Here is a 21,588-nt window from a genome sequence, read left to right on the forward strand (position 1 = left end):
ATGATTCTTGTTCAGGACTAAGGAAAATAGGAATGTAATGAACTTCATGCTGTTGAAAAGGAGAAAGTAAACAAAACAGAAGGGAAGGTCAGGCAGGCAGAAGATGTAGGAGACTACGTGATAAAGATGCCACAGGACAACAATGGATGATTTCAAGACTTGGGGGTATATTTTTAAGGTGAGAGGAAGATGATTTTAAAAAAGACACAATGATCAATTTTCTCACACGGAGAATTGTTTGTGTGCGGAATGAACTTCCAGAGATGTGGATACGGTTACAAAGTTTAAAAGATATTTAGGATAAATACATAAATAAGAAATGTTTGCAGGGATATGAGCCAAGAGCAGGCAATTGTGACTAGTTTAGTTTGGGATGTTGGTCGCTGCTTGGACCAAAGTGTTTGTTTCTGTCTGACTCTAAAAGGGATGGCAATGGTCGTAAAGAAATAAAGCATTGGCACGGGGTAAGCATTAATGGTTGGAAAAAGGAGAGATATGTGTGACAGCAAAAACATGCACAACAGGATCCAGATTGGCACATGGCAACGAAAACAAACAAAATGGGGAGCAGAATTCTGGTCTGAGGTTGTTGAACTCAAAGTTGAATCCAAAAGATGACAACATTCCTCATTGGAGGATGACTGCTTGGCCTTCAGCTTGAGTTGAGCTTCACCAACCCAGGAGCAGGAGAACAGATTGGAGCAAGGTGGTGAAGAAGAATGTGACTGGAAACCAAATACTCTATATCCTGCTTGTTTTCCGCAAAGTGGTCACTCAATCTGCATTTGGTCAGGAGACCAGATTGTGAACAGTTAACTATGTTGAAACAGGTCCATTTAACTTGCTGCTTCACCTGGATGGATTGTTTCGGGCCTGAATGATGAGGAACTGAGACCTTACACCTTGAAGGATGAGTGATATTATCACTACAGTGTCAATCCAGGGACCCAGGTAATGTTCTGGGGATCTGGGTTTGAATCCCACTATGGTAGATGGTGAAGTTTGAATGCAATAAAAGTCTGGAATCAAGAGTCTAATGGTGACCATGAATCTATTGTTGGAAAAGTCCACCTGGTTCACTAATGTAATTTAAGGAAAAAAAACTGTCATCCTTACCTGATCTGGACAACATTTGACTCCAGGAGAAAGTGAGGACTGCAGTTGCTGGAGACCAGAGTTGAAAAATGTGGTGCTGGAAAAACACAGCAGGCCAGGGAGCCTCCGAGGAGCAGGAGAATTGATGTTTTGGGCATAAGCCCTTCTTCAGGAATGAGCCCTTCAAGAAGGGCTTATGTCCGAAATGTCGATTCTCCTGCTTCTCGGATGCTGCCTGGCCTGCTGTGTTTGTCCAACACCACATTTTTCAACATTTGACTCCAGACTCTCAGAAATATGGTTGATTTATAATTGCCCAGAGGGCAGTTCAGGATGGGCAATAAATGCTGGCTGAGCCAGCTATGCTCTCATCCTGTGAATGAATAAAACAAAACTCCTATGGGAAGGTACTATATGTGTCTTTAAGATGTTGATGAAGGAGGAAGGGGAAGATGTGCTTGATGGAGGCGCTGGATACTTGAGGTGGCAGAGATGAAAGCAGCAGTTAAAAGGGCAGAAAGGCTAGGGAGAGGAAGGAGTGAGCACAACGATTATAGGAAGTTGGTCAGTCCTATTGAGAGCCTTGTCAACTTGCAGAATTCCTAGGTTAAGGAAAAAGTCTGACATGCTGGAAGCACTATGATGGTGGGATCCATCATCTGAAAAGATAGAATGGAAACAGAGAAACAGGGAAAGTAGAACTAAGTCCTTATATGAAGCAGGATGTGAGGACATGTACTTGAGGTAGTTGTGGGAGTCAATAGGCTTACAATGAATACCTGCAGACGGCCTATCCTGGGAAATAGAGATAGAGAAGTTCAAAAAGAGATGGAAAGCTTCAAAGATGGACCAGGTAAAACTGAGAAAAGGATGAAATATGGAACCAAAGTTTAAGAGGTTTTCCAGTCCTGGACGAAAGCAGGACATGGCATCAACACAGTCATCAATGTGCCTGAAAAAAAGAGTTAGGGGAGGGGGCTGGAATAGAGCTGGAACAAGGAATGTTCTACATATTCCATGAGACCCATGCAGGTTCCCATAGCAACCCCTTATATTTGGAAGAACTGGGACAAATGAAAGGAGAACACATTTTACCAGGACAAGGAGGTTGGTTTAATTCCTAAAATTCCTGACACAATCTAAAGCGTCCTATTCTAAATTACAATCATCATCAAAACATAATTAACCCTCAAATGCTGCTACCTGTACAGTTAATTTACAATGGTTATTTTTCCAATAAATTGTTTTGCTTTTTGTAACAAGTTTGTTTTAAAATGGAACTAACATTTTGACATCTTGCTGGATTATTTATTAGGACACTTTTTATTGTACACTATACAATGAAATGGAGTCATGAGTCTGTTCATTTTAAATGACGGCTTTAGAACAGTGCACAGAGGAAGATGGTGCAATGATTTTAACAAGTTGTGCTCCAGCAAAGACTAAGATATCTGGTATCTGATCCTGTAAACCCACTTATACAACACATTTAAGGTTCAGAACAGTAAGATGAACATCAGCCCCAAGTGCTCATATTGATTTGAGACCTAAGATATTTATTTGAATGTTTGATACAAGAATTATAAAACAATTAAGATTTCATAGTGCAAATGGGCACTACAATAACCAAAACCACAGTACACACTGCTGCTGCAATTAAAGCAGCCATCTTACAGATCTTTGCTCTCCTGAATTCAGCCTCTTTTCGTTTCAGTAAGGAGTCATATCCTGGAGTGTAAATATCCTCCATCCAGTATTCTAAGTTATTTGGATTTAACGATTCTTGATTCTGAAATGAGACAGAAAGGCATCTTAATATCAACTATATCTGATTGCACAAAGCAAGGGATAAAGACGCCCAAGACTGTAAATCAATGCAATTCTGAAAAAAACAATGGTCAGTTGTTTCTTTTATTTTTATATTATTATTTCCCTCTGGTCTTGGTTCGTGATAGGTGGGTGTTACCACTGTTTACACAGGAGATCATTCTTTGCATACTCTTTTGGGAGGAAATCTGTCCTTGCCAAGGTCTGGTCTATAGGTGACTCCAGGTTCTGACTCTTAACTGCCACCTGATATTGCCTTGCAAGCCATTCAGTTCAAGGGCAATTAGTGACAAGCAATAAATAGAGGTCTTGCCAGTGGCACGCACATCCAGTGAAAGAATAAGGATAAAAGAACTAACAATAATAAAACCTGAATGATTAATAGCAATTAATAGCAATTTCTGTGAAAAGTGGGTCCACAATTGAGGTTATAGGTTAAAATTAATGGTGAAACAATAATGGAGCAATAAAGAGAAGTGAGTGCCATAAAGATCTGAAAGGCACCCTCAGTATTTGTGGAAGCAGATTCCACTGATGTGTTCAAAAGACAATGAGACATTTATTTGAAAAGGAATAATTTACAGGGTTTCAGGGAAAAAGCTGAAAAGCGAGATTAAGTTGAACAGGTCTTTCAAAGGACCTTAAAGAGTATGACAGGCAAAATGGCGTCCTTCTGTGCTGTAAGATTGATTGATTGATTGAATGATTCTAATCTATAAATTCTGCCAAAGATTGCGTTTCATTATGTCATTTTTAGGAAGAACTACTGGTCAACAAATTGCAATGACAAGGCATTTATGGCTATTGGCCAAGTGCTGGAAAATGAAATGAAGTAGTTAGAATAACTAGATGATTGTTTTCGACTGGTGTAGTCACGATGGGCTGAAGGGCCTTTTTCTGTGCTGTAGATATCAATGACTCTAAATTTAAAGTGAACTCATCTTCATAGACTTACCATGTAAAAAAATACATGACACCAGTTTATAGTCCCAAAAAGTATATTTGAAACTGCACATTTTCAAATAAACCTGTTGGAGTATAACCCGGCATCTTGTGATGTTTGACTTTGTCCACTCCAGTCCAACACTGACACCTCCACATCATAGGCGTACTATGGAAGTGATGAGGTGCAGTGCAAAGACAGCTTGAGTAGTATACGAGACAGTGCTCAGTGAAAGTATGAGATGATGGAAAAATGAGACAGATGGTAGGATTTTGGACAGATCTTCCAAAGTCCTTCACCTGTTTTTTCCGAAGTGAATGAATTGTGAACAATAATTGAATCAGAGGTTGTCAGAGCTGATCACATGATCACATTCTGCTGAAGATTTGGAAATGGTTCCTGGAGAATGAGTGAGCAGTGAATTTGACTGGAAGGTGAAGATCAGGTGGAAGTAGTGAGTCTTTATGGTGTGGAAGTAGAAAAGGCTTGCCAAGCTACTTTATCAATGTTTACATGTAAAGAATGGTTACTCGTATAACTTCTGCAATTCACCCTGATCATTCCTTTCTCTGGGTGAGTACAAAAGAAAGCAAAGACATCTAGATGGGTAGGCCAAATGATGAGACATACATAATACAGATAAAATCCAGCTGGATTCTGTCAAATACATTTGCAATAAGACTTATTCAGGATCTTGGTGCTAAAAAGCATCCAAATTCTCAGCCCAATTCTTCTCCTCACTCTCCAATTCATTCAAACATATACTTGTAGGAAAGTGTATGAGTCATAAAGGAATATACTGAGCTTAAAGCAGTGTGCATATGTGGTACTTTTACCAAGTCAATACAGGATTAGGAAGACACCATTCAACTGCTTGAGCATATTCCGTCATTCAATGAGATCACAGATAATTTGTACCTCAACTCCAACTCCATCACTCCACCTTCAACCATATCCTGACACAACAAAAACTATCAATCTCAATCTTGAAAATGGAAATAGTTCCAACCTTCGCTGCTCTATATTAAACTGGAGTCTCTGGGTATGGGCTTTTCCGATCGTTGTGTTGACATGCCCATGACCTTATTTCTCTCTTGCCAGCTATCCAGATGATTTTTCTTGTTCTAATAGTATATCCTTGATAAACAAGAGGGGAAAAATAAACATTATCCATCTCTCCCTAAATAATTACCATTTCCATTAACTGAATCACCAGGTTATGTTAATGGCTTTGTCTGCAATGATCTATTCTAGACCATTGCAAATTGCACTTTCAATCAGTATAGAAGGAACTGTTGAGATACAAATGTTTGCTGATATTAGTAAACAGCATGATCAGGTGATGAGCATAGTATAGTTTGCAAGGACTCCAAGAGAAATAGAGCAATTGGGATTGAGAAGGAATAGCACATGGAATTAAATGGAGATAACTGTATGATTTTGTTCATTGAAAACAACAGTGAAATGTAAACATGTTGAAAGGGCAACAATGCAACAATTTGACATTTGCACGCATCAGCTCAATGGTATCACTCTAAGTCAGAATGTTATATTTTCAAACTCTCTTTGAAGACCTCAGCCTATGACCCATGCTGACACAACAGTGCAGTACTGAGGACTGATGGACTGTTACAGGTGTCCCTCAGAGAACTGAAACCAAAGGCCCATTTTCTCCCTGAAGAACGTGAAAGTTTCTGTATCACCATTTGAAAAAGATTAAGTCTTAGTGTTCTTGTTAATATTTAATCTCTCAACGATCATCACAAACAAATTATCTGTTCAGTAACTCGTTACTGTTTATGAGAGCTTTCTTTCTTTAAAAGTATTCATCGGCCATGTTGTGCACTGGGACTCTTGAAGTCATGATGAAATAGAGATACAATTTTGTTTACAATGACTTTATCATAAAATACATGGTAGACATTTTACAGAGGAGAGAAGAGGCAGTCGCTGAGAGGCTAGGAGAGGTGGCTGGAAGCTCACTTGAAGATATGAATTTTGATGCATATTTTAAAGGAAGTTAGGGCAGCTGAGAGATGGAAGGATAACAGAGGGAATTCCAAAATGTTGAGTCAGAAAGGCAAAATACCAAAAGAGAAAGGAATAACCAGTAGATCCCAGAATGAGAGTCCAGAAGAAAGGAAATGTAAGTCCGAGAACATTGAAGTTTAGATGGGGCAAGACTCGTTGAGATTTGCAGATAAAGGTAAAGATTTTAAACTTTATTGGTTTAATAAAAAAACTAGAATGTATCAATGAAGAAAGGTTTAATGGGTGAATGAGGTTCAATGTGACATTGAACGTAGGCAGGAGAATTTTGGATAAAGCTTATTAGAGTTTGGAAGAGTATGTGGGAAAATAATTATAACAATAAATGAATAAGGTTTGCTTTTTTTGAGTCATTAATTATTAGAAACTATTCAGGGAAACTGAATAATTCAGTCAGAAGATGAGGGTATTTATTGCCCAACTCTAATTGTTCAGCAAGCAAGAGAGTCAACCACATTGCTGTGGGTTTGGAGTCACATGCAGCTAGACCACACAAGGAAGGCAGTTTCCTTCCCTAAAGAACATTGGAGTGAACTTTGATTAATTGTATTTTGCAAAATATCTGAACTAATCCTGAAATTTTTGACAGGGGTATGAAGAGACCTTTGGATCTGGGAAAGTGTAATCAGGTAAGTTTAATGAATGACTTCACAGTACAAGATCCCTTAGAAAGAATTTAATATTCAGTTTGAGTGTGAGAAACATGGGTTGGAAACTGTTATGTTTAACTTAAATAAAGGAAATTACAATGAAATGAGAATAGAGTTAGTTTAAAGTGGTCTGGGGAGATAGATACGCAGGAAAGACAGTAAACAAGCTGTGGCAGACATTTAAGGAGGTAAATCATAGTTATCTGCAAAAATACTCCCTGTGAGGAGGAAACATTTTAAGACAGGGATAAACCAACCATGGCTAACCCAGGAAGTTGAGGAGAATAGAAAGCTGAAAGAAAAAGTCTGGAAAAGTTGTTGCAATGCACTTGAGGAGGCTAATAATGTAAGGGATTACATATCTATGAAGGGTAGGACCCTGGAAAGTACTAAGAATTAGAGACCTGGGTGTACATATCGACATACTCCTGAATATAGCAGGGCAGATAGATATGGTGGTTAAGAAGGCAAATAGGACACTTGCCTTTATTAGCCGAGGCATGGAATACCAAAGCAAGGAGGCTACAGTTCAGAACATCACTGCAGGAGTTCCTCACGGTAGTGTGTCCTAGGTCCAACCATCTTCAGCTACGTCATCAATGACATTCCCTCCATCATACGGTCAGAAATGGGAATATTTGTTGATGATTGCACAATGTTCAGCATTATTTGTGACTTCTTACAGACTAAGGCAGTCAATGTTCAAATGCAACAAGATCTTGGCTTAGACTGACATGTGGCAAGTAAAGTTGGACCACACAAATGCCAGGCTGCGACTACCACCAAGAGACAATATAACCACCACCCCTTTACATTCAACAGTGTTGCCATAATTAAATCCTCACTATCAACGCAATTGGAGTTACCATTGACCAGAAACTCAACTAGACTCACCACATAAACACAATAGCTACAAGAGCAGGTCAGAGGCTAGGAACACTGCAATGAGCAACTCACCTGACTCCCCAAAGCCTGTCCATCATCGACAAAGCACAAGTTCAGAATGTAATCGAATACTTCTCCACTTACTTGGTTGGGTGTAGCTCCAACAACACAGGAAGCTTGAAACCATCCAGGACAAAACATATTCACAAACATCCATTTCCTCTGCCACTGAAGCTCAGAAGCAGCAGTGTGTACTCTCTACAAGATGAACTGCAGAAACTCACTAAAGATTCTTAAAAAGCACCATCCAAACCCATGAGCACCCACTATCTAGAAGACAAGAGCAGCAGATACATGGGGAACCCCATCATCTGCAAGTTCCTCTCCAAGCCACTCACCACCCAGACTGGAAATACATCACCATTCCTTTAATATTGCTGGGTCAAAATCCTGAAATTCCCTCTCTAAGGGTATTGTGTTGCAACCTACAGCATGTGGACTGCAGCACTTCATAAAGCAGCTCACCCCCAACTTCTCAAGGGCAGCTAGTGATGGGCAATAAAGGATGATCAGCCAGTGATGCTCATATCCCAGGAATGAATAAAATAAAAGGTTTAAAACAGTGCAAATTACTGCAGATGTTAGAGTCTGTACTGAAAACAAAAAGTGCAGGAGATCTTAGCAGGTCAGGCAACATCCATGGAGAGAAAGCAAGCTAACTTTTCAAATCTAGATGACTTTTCATCAGAACTGAAATGAAGTATGGAGGGGGTAGCATTTATGCAACAGTTAGGTGGAGGAAGTGGGGAAAGTGGAGTGCTGAGGGAGAAAGGATGTTGATAGGTCAGATTAAGTGATAGGAATGTGAGAATGGCAGAACATTGGTGTGTCTAACTGCCAGACTGGAAAGAATATACAGTCCCACTGGCGTGGGGGGAGGGGAGAAAGGACCAATCAGGAAACAGCAGGTAAGCAGTTCTGGTCACTACATTGTAGGAAGGATATGATTGTATTTGAGAGGGTGCAGAAGAGATTCACCAGGATGCTGTCTAAGCTTGAGGACCTGAGTTATGAGAAAAGATTGGACAGGCTGAGATTATTTACTTGGAACAGCGAAGGTTGAGAGGGAACCAAGCAAAGCTGTATCAGATTGTGAGGACCATAGATAGGGTTGCAGTGGAAGGTGCTTTTTCCATTATTATAGGGGTCAACAAGCAAGGGAAATAGATTTAAAGTAAGTGGTAGAAAGTAAAGAGGGGAGTCAATGAGAGTTTAGCTTCACTCAGAGGATGGTGGGAGTCTGGAACTCACTACTTGAAAAAATAGTTGATTTAAAAACTGTTGTAATATTTAAGCAATATTTCAAGACTCATCTGATGTGCCAAAGCCTCCAGGACTATTGTCCAAGAGCTGGAAAATAGGATTTTATTGATAGATCTTTGTTGACTGGTACAAACAAAGTGGGTTGAATGACCTCCTTTGGGCTATAAATCCGAGATCCCATCTCTACTTTAAATGAAACTGCTGTAACAGTGTATATAAGTTGCTGAGTGACCACACTGAGGATAGTGTGTTCTGGCCTCACACAGGAGCAGCAGTCAATCAGCTAGGAGACAGGTATAGACAGACCAATACCTTTGCTCATTTCTACTGACCAACCAAAGTGTTAAATCTATTTCCCTTGGTTATATACCCCTCTACTAATGGAACCCTTGCCTTCCGCTGCACCTCTATCTATGGTCCTCACAATCTGATACAGCTTTGCTCGATTACCTCTCAACCATTTTGTCAGAATGTGTTCAACATCATGAAGTAAAAAGGCTGTCCAAAGGCTGTTTATCACATATCCATACAATGGCAGACTGAGATAGGTAGGAGTTCAACTTCATCAATGCTTAGCTGATCAGCAACCTGTACCATCTCATCTCACACTGATCCAGAGCTACTCCATAAACTGCTCATGCAATGTTGCAACAAGCATATGTGGCAGGCTTGTTCAGCAAAGCAAATAATCAGCATGTATGGACCCTGGAAGACGAACTCTATTCTTATCAGTTCTTGCAACAGCTACACATGAGCATCCAGACCGGGTACAGTGAGGCCAATTTCAATGGGATCTTCTGGCCACAATTCCAAGGTTTTCATTAAACACACAATAATTTAAGCCTATTTCTCTCCACCAGAATTTTCCATTTTTATTAATAGCATTTCAGCAATGCCTCTCAGCTATTTGAAAAATCCCACAGTACTGTTGAAAGAAGAGCAAGAGAGTCCTTTGAGAATCCTGGAAAATATTTACCCTCCAACAAAGTCAGATGACCTGGTCATTTATCTCACCGTTATTCATGGAACTTTGCTGTGTGCACTTTGCTGCTACATTTTCTACATTTTGATAGTGAATGTAATTCAAAAGTCCTTCGCTAGCCACAGAATATTTTGGGACATCCAAGATCATGCAGGACGATGAACGAGTGAGGTAAAGAGAAGCAAGAAGCTAATCAGAATACAATTCCTTCACTGTATTAAGGTTAGCTTCTTGTTTTTCTTTACCTCAGTTGTTCATTAGATTTTCCTGATGCTTTGCTTTGACCACAATTGATGAAAACTTGTTGCCTTTTCATTCATGTCAGAAAATTTGGTGGAAGGAGCTGCCAGATGGTTATAGTTTCATCACAGACATGAGGGTAGGCTGCGTTTTCAAGACCCCATTCCCCAGAACTGTCACATAACATAGCAATTAAAAATAATTACCTTGATCCAGACGTTATTAAGGTTTGTATTTCATGTTTCAAAATGCCTGTGTGTGAGCATGTGGTTTCATTGTTCTGCTTTGCTACGCGCTTGTTGAACGCAACATTTCTTTGACCCTGCGTGATCTCATTCAGTTCATCTTTGGCGCGTGCGCTGTGAATAGCCATCCAAGCACTCTTACGCTATCCGAACAATGGGAAAACTTGATTCAGTTCGCGAACCAGGTCCCGGAATGGATTAAGTTCATAAGTCAAGGCGCTACTATATATCGTCTATCACTCATCTCTAGGCAAAGCAAAGTCCTCAAAAAATCCTTGCCTAATACCAAATGATGTGAGAAAGATGGCAAATACCACAAGGTACCAGGAGTGCTTATCTATAAAGTACTACAACAGATGGCCATCATTAAATAAATTTGATTAACTCCATGTCATATTTAAAAATGGCTGAAGAATCTGCAAACTTCAGAGTCTATGGGTCCTGAGGACGTTCCAACAATAGCATTGGAGGCCTGTATTCCAGAACTAGCTGCTCTTGAGCCAAGTTGTTCCAGTACAGCTAAATTGTCTACCCAGCAATATGGAGACTTGCCCAGGTGCATAACCATCAGGAAAAATCCTACCCAGCCAATCACTGCCCCATCAGTCTACTCTCAATCATTTAGTAAAATGATGGAAGGTGTCACTAACATATGTATGAGAGGAGAACTGGCTCAGATTAATTGGGTAAATAGACCAGGCATGGCTATGAAAAAAAAATGGAGTTAAGTAACAACTCAAAATGCTCAACCAAAATGCATTGATTGAGAGGTAAAAGCTTAGTAAGAAAGATCTATTCATGTCTCACTCAAGGAGTCAAGACCAGTATCAAATTAAAAGGAGAGGTGTACATTCTTACAGATAATAGTTATAGATCTGAGAGTCTAGAAATCAGCAAACATGTCACTAAAGAAGATTGAAATCACTGCAGTCCTTAGGAATGTAGGGATGCCATTAGCGGGGGGAGCTCCAGGATTTTGGCCCAATGAACATCGAATCCCTACAGTGTGGAAACTAGCCTTCTGTCCAACAGATCCACACTGACCCTCTGAAGAGTAACCCACCCATTCCCCTACATTTTATCCCTCACTAATGCAGCTAACCTATACATCTCTGAACACTATGGGACAATTTAGCATGACTAATTCACCCTAACTGGCACATCTTAGGATTGTGGGATGAAACCGGAATACCCGGAGGAAACCCACACAAACAAGGGGAAAATGTGCAAACTACACACAGTCGCCCAAGGCTTGAATCAAGCTCATGTTCCTGGTGCCGTGAGGGAGCAGTGCTAGCCACAGTGCCAATCTGTAACAATAAAGGAATGGTGATATATTTCCAAGTCAGGATGGTGAGTGGCTTGGAGGGGAACTTGCAGGTGGTGGCACTCCCATATATCTGCTGTCTTTCTAGATGGAAGTGGTTGTGGGTTTAGAAGGTTGAGTTGAAGGAGCTTTGACAAGTTTCTGCTCTGCATTTTCAAGATGGTACACACTGCTATCACTAAGAATCTGTGGTGGAAGGTGTCAGTGTTGAATGTGGTGCTAATGCTTTGTCCCAGATGGTGCTGAACCTTTTGAATATTGTTGGAACTGCACTCATGCAAGCAAATGAAGAGTATCCTATCACACTCCTGACTTGTGCCTTGTAGATGGTGGTCAGGCTTTGGCAACTCAGGAGGTGAGTTACTCACAATCTGAATCATTATAGGTGGGTCGATCAGTAAGTTTGCAGATGATATGAAACTTGGTTTGGGATGCTAAATAGTGAGGAGGATGAGCAGTGGGATATCGATAAGCCAGTCAGCTGGGCTGATCAGTGGCAAATTGATTTCAAACTAGGTAAGTGGAAAGTGATGCACTTGGGCAGACAAACAAAGTAAGGAGATCCAGGATGAATGGCAGGACCCTGGGAAGAACAGAGATCAGTCCTTTAAAGTGTCAGAGTGGGTGGTTGAAATGGTTAAGAAGGCATTTGAGATACTTGCCTTTATTAGTCGAGGCATAGAGTTTCAGAGCAGGCAAGCTATGCTGGAACTGCATAAAACATTGTCTGGGTCACAGTTCGAGCATTGTGTGCAACGCTGAAATCCTCATGATAGAAAGGATGCAATTACCCTGGGCAAGGTGCAGAGGAGATTTGCCAGGATGTTGCCTGGGTTGCAGAGTTTTCTTTTCCTTGAAGCAGAAGAGACTGAAAGAGGGCAAGATTGAGCTGTGTAAAATTATAACCATATATAGGGTGGACAGGAAGGATTTTTTTCCCTTTAGTGGAGGGATTAATGACAAGGGGGTATAAACATAAGTGGCAAGAGGTTTAGAGGAGAGGTATCTGAAACTCACTGTCTGTAAGGGTGGTAAAGTCAGAAACTCCTATAATACAGGTATTTAAGAAGCATTTAGATGTGTACTTGCAATGCGAAGGCATACAAAGCTATCGACCAAATACTGGAGTCATAGAGATGAACAACACAGAAACAGACCCTTTAGTCCAACTAGTTCACGCTGACCAGATATCCCAATCTAATCTAGACCTGATTTGGAGATGCTGGTGTTGGACTGGGGTGTACAAAGTTAAAAATCACACAACACCAGGTTATAGTCCAACAGGTTTAATTGGAAGCACACTAGCTTTCGGAGCGACGCTCCTTCATCAGGTGATTGTGTCTGATGAAGGAACATCGCACCGAAAGCTAGTGTGCTTCCAATTAAACCTGTTGGACTATAACCTGGTGTTGTGTGATTTTTAATCTAGACCCATTTGCTAGCACTTGACCCATATCACTCTGGACGCTTCCTATTCATATACCCATTCAGATGTGTTTTAAATGTTGCAATTGTACCAGCCTCCACCACTTCCTCTGGCAGCTCATTCCATTCATGCACCACCATCTGTGGGAAAACATTGCTCCTATATCTTTCCCCTCTCACCCTAAAACTATACCCTCTAGTTTTGGACTACCCCAACCCAGGGAAAAGACCTTGTCTATTTACCCTATCCATCCTCCTCCTGATTTTATAAGCCTCTATATGGACACCCCTCAGCCTCTGATGCTCCAGGGAAAACAGCCCCAACCTATTCAGCCTTCCCCTATAGTTCAAATCCTCCAACCCTGGCAACATCCTTTTAAATCTTATCTGAATCCTTTCAAGTTTCATAACATCCTTAGGTGAGAGCAGCGCAGATTTGATAGTCTGAAAGGCTTCTTCTGTGACCTCATGACTCTGAGTCTAACACAGAGAATGTTGAATAAACTCAGTTGGTCTGGTGGCATCTGGAGAGTTAATGGCTTGAATCTGGTGTGACCCTTCTTCAGAACTCAGCTCAACAATTATTTCACTGTTTCTAACACATGACCCAGGTTCAATTCCCACCTCAGGCGACTGACTGTGTGGAGTTTGCACATTCTCCCGTGTCTGCGTGAGTTTGTTTCGGTTTCCTCCCACAGTCCAAAAACGTGCAGGTTAGGTGAATTGGCCATGCTAAATTGCCCATAGTGTTAGGTGCAGGAGTAAATGTAGGGGAGTGGGTCGGTGTGGACTTGTTGGGCCGAAAGGCCTGTTTCCACACTGTAAGTAATCTAATCTAAAGCCGAGATTGTAGCTCGAGATATCAAAAATCTTCATGTTTCTTTTAGCACCAGGCTCCTGGAAACATAAGTCAATCAATATACAAACTGCATTTTTGCACGGTGAAAATTTTCAACAGGAAATATTTTTGAGAACACTGAATGGTGTGAGTGATATAGAAGGGGAGCCATGGAAATTAAATAGGTGTGTTTATGGGTTGCATGATACATCATGGGTTGGGTGTTTTTGGTTAGATCTGTCCTACTGAAAGTAAGTGTAGTGATTGTGATGAGGTCAGCCAGGTCGACCTCATAGAATATAAGTTCCCTGATGTAACCAAATTAACTGCCCCAATCAGGGAGCCCAAGCTGACAGATAAAGAGAGGAGTGTCAGACATTCTGACACACTGACAGCGAGCTCTGAGGGGAGTTGCACTAGTGTCAAGGACTTTGTAAGTGTAAATAAAGGGTGACTTGGTGACAGCATACTGGCTTTTGTGGTGTTATTTCTGTGGTGACAAAAGTAAAGCATATTCCTGAAGAAACACACTCACAATTGTTGTCTTTGAGTTGGGTATGCATCTCTGATATCATGCCTTTAATTGGGAAGCAAGACCTTCCTTAAAGTGTGTTCAGATATGGGGTGGTGGACATCCATTTAACCAGATGGAAGATTAGGGACCCCACTGCCTTCCTGCCTCAGTCCCAATTACATGCCATGGGAAGGTTTGTTCAATTGAGACCTTTAAGTGGGTAATCAAAGCACAGTTACAGGTCGCATCGCATCCTACCCACATTAAACCAATGTCTGTTGCTGGATTTGCCAAGCAGCTTCAAGGAAGAGGTCCTCGTTGTCAGACACTCAATGTCTAATGGAGGGACCCAGAATCAGAAAAAAGTGAAACTGCCCTGGCTGCTAACCTCTCATGCTCCTCTCTCCAATGACTCCCCCACCCAGGAACCTCATCTTTCCCTCAGTAAACTATTGTTTGGGTCCTTGGTGATCCTGAGCCTCGAGTGACTAAATAACCAGCGATTATTATTGTTCCTGCTAGTGCAGTATTCAATTGACAGCAGCAATCTCTTATTGGCTAAAGAATCTCAGGGAATGGGATTATTGTCCCTATGGTCATTGATCCCCAAGGAAAGTGATACATTGCTCTTGTGGCTTCTCCAGAAAGTCAGCAAGTTTCTGTTGCTTGGATTCAATTCTGTCCATGGTTACTAGGTGACCAAGACTGGAAATAAATATGCCAAGACATACATATTTCCAAAAGACAGAATGGCAAAGGAAAGTGGGTGTTCCTGATACTAAGGATGATACAAGGACATTAGTGATGAAGGACCTTGGCTCAAAAGATCAGAATTAATAGGTGAGATGATTAGGAAAAGCAATAGTCTGAAACACAGTGGCAGGAGTGGTGTTTAGAAGGGTCATGTATTAAAACTGTTAGACAGAGCAATAAGCAAGAAAACATTGAGTCATGTGTTAGAAACAGTGAAATAATTGTTGAGCTGAGTTCTGAAGAAGGGTCACACCAGATTCAAACCATTAACTCTCCAGATGCCACCAGACCAACTGAGTTTATTCAACTTTCTCTGTGTTAGACTCAGAGTCATGAGGTCATAGAAGAAGCCTTTCAGACTATCAAATCTGCACTGGTCTCAACAAGTACCTAAGGTGTTTAGCCTTTTCTGTCTTAGCAGGGAGCACTTTGTGCATATTTCTCTATCTGGTAAGGTTGGCTATTCCCTGTCTACACCATGTGTACACTAAATTATTTTCAGCTTCCCAATTCCTTTCATTTGGCATCTTACATCAAAATACCTCTAAGTTGTCAGTAGCCACTAAATCTCTGAGTTGTAAGGGGCTGTTCCATCAAACTCTGATTGTTACTCATACTCCCAACTCACTCTGCACTGTTACTACAAGATTTCTCTTTCTTTTCACCCGAATTGTTTGTACATGTTTGTGATCATTTTCCATATCAATATTTCAATGGTCACTTCCAGATCTATTTTTAGAATTTGTACGCCATTTTCAGACCTTTCACATCAGTTTTATGTGTTGTGCCAAGGATTTAGCTTAATCTAAGATCAGTCTAACCTACACACCCCTCAATTTACTCCCATCCAGCAGTCCAGCAGTCACTTAAATATCCGTAATGTCTCTGACTCTACTACCACCACTGGAGTGCATTCCATGTACTCACCACTCTCTGCATAAAGAACCTACCTCTGACATCTCCCCATACCTTTCTCCAATCACCTTAAAATTATGACCTTTTTGACAGCCACTTCTCCCTGCGGAAAAATCTCTGGCTATCTACTCTATCGATGCCTCTCATTACCTTGTTCCCCTCTATCAAATTCACTCTCTTCCTTCTTCTCTCCTATGTGAAAAGCCTTAGTTCACTCAATCTCTCATCATAAGACAAGCCCTCCAATCAAGGCAGCATTCTGGTATATCTTCTCTACATGTACATTCATCCTATAATGAGGCAACCAGAACTTCGAAAGAGCTGCAGCAAAACCCCAATTCTTAAACTCAATTCCCCCACTAATGAAAGCCAACACACCATACGCCTTCTTAACAACCTTAAAAACTTGAGGGATCTATGTTCATGGACCCCAAGATCCTGCTGTACCTCTACACTGCTAAGAATCCTGTCTTTAACCCTGTATTCAGCATTTACTGATGCTATTCTCAAATTAGATTAGATTCCCTAAAGTGTGGAAACAGGCACTTTGGCCCAACAAGTCCACACTGACCCTCCGAAGAGCAACCCACCCAGACCCATTCCCCTACATTTACCCCTGACTAATCCACCTAACACTATGGGCAATTTAGCATGGCCAATTCACCTGACTGGCACATTTTTGGCCTGTGGGAGGAAACCGAAGCATTTGGAGGAAACCCACGCAGACACGGGGAGAATGTGCAAACTCCACACAGACAGTTGCCCGAGGCTGGAGTTGAACCCAGGTCCCTGGCGCTGTGAGGCAGCAGTGCTAACCACTGAGCCACTGTGCCGCTCTCTCTATAATGTTGGCATTCTTCCATTCCATGATTGCTTCTGGCATATAATTACTTTGGTGCCTACTTTCAGTTGTTTGTCCCCTGGGGTCAATAGCTTGTTTTGCCAAAATCAAAGTCATAATTGTTTTTCCATCACCACCCTTCACCTTTCCATTCTTTCTACCCTTCTCTGAAATCTCAGTCTCCCTTTATGCAAGACATTCATATGCTCACAAAATGTGGAGTTAATTATAGTCCCTTCCGAAGCTGGAGGAAGAGCATTTATTAGAAGTCGTTGATTATTTTTTTCCAAAAAGATGATTGTCATGGACTGTAGCCTAAACCATTTGCAGTGTCTGTGGCAAGGTTAATGTTAATTTACATCTTCGGTTGACTTCCAGGGATTTTGTAGAACATTTTGTAAAATTACTGTGTGGTTTCCTTCATACGTACCTAAAGGAATTTTCTGTTGCTGTGTTTAAAGGCACAATGTTCATACTTCCACACATATTCCTAAATCCATGATTGGTAAATTCTCTACATTAACTCTTCAACTAGTGACCAGACTGAGAACAAAGATTCCCATGTATTCTGTTTCATTCAAGGTTATCTGGAGGACACAGCAGCCCGCTTGATTGACATAATATCCACAAACCTCCACTCCCTCCATCACCGATGCTCAGAATCTGACTCACCAGCCTGACTTGGGAATATTTTGTTGTTCCTTCAATGTCACTGGATAAAAATAATGTAACTCTCTCCCTAATAGCATTGTGGGTTTCCCTATATAAAATGGACTCCTGTTTCAGTAGCGACTTGCCCCCTACCTTTCAAGGACATAAATGCTGGTCCAGACAGTGACATCTACATCCTCGGAATGAATGAAAAAAATCTAGGGAAATGTTAAAGAATTAAGGCAATGAGGTCGCTCAGTGGTTTGCACTGCTGTCTCACAGTGCCAGGGATCCAGGTTTGATTCCACCCTCAGGCGACTGTCTATGTGGAGTTTGCATATTCTCCCTGTGTCTGTGTGGGTTTCCTCCGGATTCGCTGGTTTCCTTTCACAGTTCAAAGATGTGCAGGTTAGGTGGATTGTCCATGCTAAATTGCCCATAGTGTCCAGGCATGTGCAGTCTGGATGGATTAGCCTTGGGAAATACAGGGTTACACGGATAAGATCAGTCTGGGTTGAATGCTCTTTGTTGGCTTGGTGTAGACCCGATGGGCTGAATGGCCTGTTTCAACATTATTGAGATTCTATCATTCTAAAGATGTATTCTAACTGCTTGTAACTATTAAACCATACCACTGAGCATCACCGACACTCCGATTGCAAAGTCCCCCCAACCCCACACACCTTCTGATCTGGCCTCAATGGAGACCTGCCCTTCACCTGACTCTAATCCACCACCGCTTCCCCCACCAGTACCAAGCCCTGCCCTCCATGTTCCCCATACTTCCCCAATATCGCACCTCCCACCTTGACCAAGTTGGTCCCAATACCCACGACCATGCCCCCACCCTCCCCAAACCAACCTATGCCAGATCCATCCAGACCCCACTGGACACACACCTCGATTTATATTAAGCTCACCTGCCTGCCACCCTATCTCCCTTACTCACCTAGCACCTTAACTCCAACCTCCCATTTCAATAAGCCACTTGCTAACATTTCTGTCCTAGGATTGCTGCAATATTCCAAGGAAATTGAGTTTCATAATTCCATAACTTCAGAAACTGACCAGATTATGTGGGCTCCCCATTTTTCTTAAGTTCTTTACCCCTTCTCCCCATAACCTCATCTTATCTGGGTCTTGTTTACATTTTTTTTTAGTAGAGAAGACCCATTATTTCTTTTTCACATTTTACCGTACACCCATTTTACATTCCCCTTTTTGATTTCTTCACCATTAATAACCCCTTTGTCTTTCCTGGCCCTTTACACTGTCCTCCAACCTCTGGCCAGAAGTACTATAAAATACATTTTCCAATATCTTCCAGTTCTCAATGATTCATTCCAGATTCAAAGCGTTAACTCTGTTCCTCTCTCTAAAGATGCTGCAAGAGCGACTGAGGTTCTCCAGCATTCTCTCTGAACCTTTCAGATTTCCAACATTTGCAGTGTTTTGCTTTTACCCAAAACTCCTACCACCTACCAAACAACCCTCACCCTTTTACAGTCGCTGTCATGGTGCCTAGTTGTGCTGCTAGACATTGAAACATGGAATAGCACACACTGATTGCTGTGAACATGGGTGAGATTTTAATGGTAATTCTCTCCAGTGCTAGCTGCGAGGATTCCTGGGCAAGTTTCAAAACAGGAAGCTACTACTCAGGAATCCCCACACATGAGAAGTCATCAAAACATAGTTTATTTTCCAACCAGAGCTGGAAACAAAGTTTCTGATCCTAACCCTGGATCATTATTGTAGACCGGCTGTGTCTATTATCATGGCTATGCAGTGCAAGATAACAATGTGTTTTTTTTCTCTCGATCCCATACTCACAAGTAGGGGTTGCTTAGCTCAGTGGGTTGGACAGCTGGTTTCTGATGGCAGTAGCATGGGTTCAATTCCCTCACTGCTGAGGTTACCATGAAGGACACTCCTTCTCAACGTCTCCCCTCACCTGAGGTGTGGTGACCCTCAGGTTAAATAATCACCAGTCGCTTCTCTCTCTAATGAGAGAGTGGGTCTATGGAAATATTACGACACAAGTCCATTGTCACAACTTGATTGAAGTTTCAGCCAAATGGGAGATTGACTCTTAGCTGTGGTGGTACCTTTTTTACAAACATCGCATTTATCACTAAGCTGTTCTGAAATTTAAAGTACTGCTTCACCCCTTAGTAGGATTTTTAATCTGCACGCAAATGGATGGGATGCTGGTGTAGTTTGAAGATAATTAGCTTATTTTGCTTTAAATGCCAATCTTCTGATGCCAATAACACCTGATTTGTGTTTTGATGAGAAAAATTATGATTTGTTAAGGGAATGCTACAATGTTGAGTTTGTGTAAATTTGAAATCCAATAACTTTCCAAAAACAATTTTCTCATCATGTTCTATGTCAAACTGCTTTTGAAACTGCCGCATAGATGGCTTGCTCAACACATCAACTATGCCAATGAAATTATTCATCCCTGCTTTTTTACAGTGAATCACCGCTCTTTTTAGTGTTTTCAGCATGTTGCCATTCCTAAATCTGAAGCAGGAGGAATTCGCAAACTCCATAATCTTACATCTGCCTGCTTTATTTAAATAATCTGAGTATCATTTTAATCAATCCATTTCAGACAGTGTGGGTGTTCACCCAGTATTTAACCCAGTAATAGTAAATGAGTCTGCTGCTAAAACATTCATTACTGGGCTGAGGCTCCTTGGGACTTGTACAATTGCCTCTGTCTGATTGAACTTGAGTTTGATGCTCAGTGCAGACACTTCTGCTCCGTCTGCTTTTATTTTTTTCTCTCTCTCTCTGCTTTAGAAGGACTGTAATGCTGAACTTTATTTCTTTATTTTTCCAATCTGTATCTAAGATTTGTAGTGAGGCACCTTTATACTTAAGATGGCACTGGAAATGGTGACTTTGCAAACTTTTCACTGCACTCATGAATCCTTGTACTTTAGTATATGTGACAATAAAATGTAATTTTAATTCTAATTCTAATCAGCATTGCCAGCTGTTCCTTCTGCAACTTCCATACCATATGCAATTTCAAATACATTATTATTCCTCTTAAGATGATACATTACATTTTAATCACATCTAAAACATCTGATTTACATATATACCCCAGTCATTCCTGGTATTCATTCTTTTGTTATAGCTCCCCAATTCCTGTCATCTGGTATAATTGCCAAATATATCTCTCATCTCACTCTTTATAGTTATGACTTTACATTTGTCCTGCTGCCTATATCTGGATGATCTCTCATTACTACAACCTTGGCTCTTACATTCCTTGTGTTAGCATTGGCTGCTCCATTGATGCCAGTGGGTATTAATGTATTCCGAGAAATATTTTTAAGACTTCAGACTTCTGTTTCAAAAGCGTGATTCTTTCCAAAATCTAACATAGTTAACACTTAAGTTGATAGACAAGTAAAAGTCTATTTAATGCTTTGCAATTTAAAGGTAGGCACTGAACAAGGGATTTCCAATTTTTTTAGATTATCCAAACCTTCCTCACAGCTTCCAATTCTTGAGGCTCCAGCCCTGAGAATACTTTATACCTGATCTTGATTCAGGAAATGAGAGTGCCAAAGCCAAACCTTGTTTCCAATTTGATAAGGATATAACCTATGTCCATTTCATCCTCCCATTGAGCAAACCTTTCAGCTTCAGAACATTGAAAGGAAACCACAACCCAATACTTTACAATTGTCTTCAGTCATTCTTCTCAAAACAAAAACTCAACTCAAATTTTAAATCCTTCTTTCTGAAAACTAACTCAATTTCCAATCTTCCGTTCTAGGTAATAATTCTCTGCCACAAGGTCAATTCAGATCTGTGCCTATGAAAGGAATAGAACTCAAGTCACTATTTCCTGGTCATTACAGTTTACTGACTACTCAGACATGTATACCATTCTGTGTCCCCACCTGCTGCCCTTTTCTTTAAATCAACCTCTTCAAACATAGCTCCAGGGCATGAGGCCTTGAACCTGGTCCATCTGCCAAGAGGTAGGTACGCTACCATTGCACTACAAGACTCAATAAATTATAACGTTTCTGCACAGTTTTATTTGAGACCTTTTG

At 41.0% G+C, this 21,588-nt stretch overlaps 1 protein-coding gene across 1 annotated transcript in view; it reads right to left on the reverse strand.

Annotated features, from left to right (window-relative positions):
* Positions 1 to 2,686: 2,686 nt before the first annotated feature.
* minar1 (membrane integral NOTCH2 associated receptor 1) overlaps positions 2,687 to 21,588 on the reverse strand; it is an 85,842-nt gene continuing 66,940 nt past the window's right edge. Inside the window, exon 3 of the mRNA XM_060852892.1 lies at positions 2,687 to 2,884. Within this exon, the coding sequence (XP_060708875.1) occupies positions 2,687 to 2,884 (198 nt within the window). The remainder of the gene's footprint in view (positions 2,885 to 21,588) is intronic.

This window comes from Hemiscyllium ocellatum, chromosome 39, assembly GCF_020745735.1.
Source record: "Hemiscyllium ocellatum isolate sHemOce1 chromosome 39, sHemOce1.pat.X.cur, whole genome shotgun sequence".
Classification (NCBI taxonomy): domain Eukaryota; kingdom Metazoa; phylum Chordata; class Chondrichthyes; order Orectolobiformes; family Hemiscylliidae; genus Hemiscyllium; species Hemiscyllium ocellatum.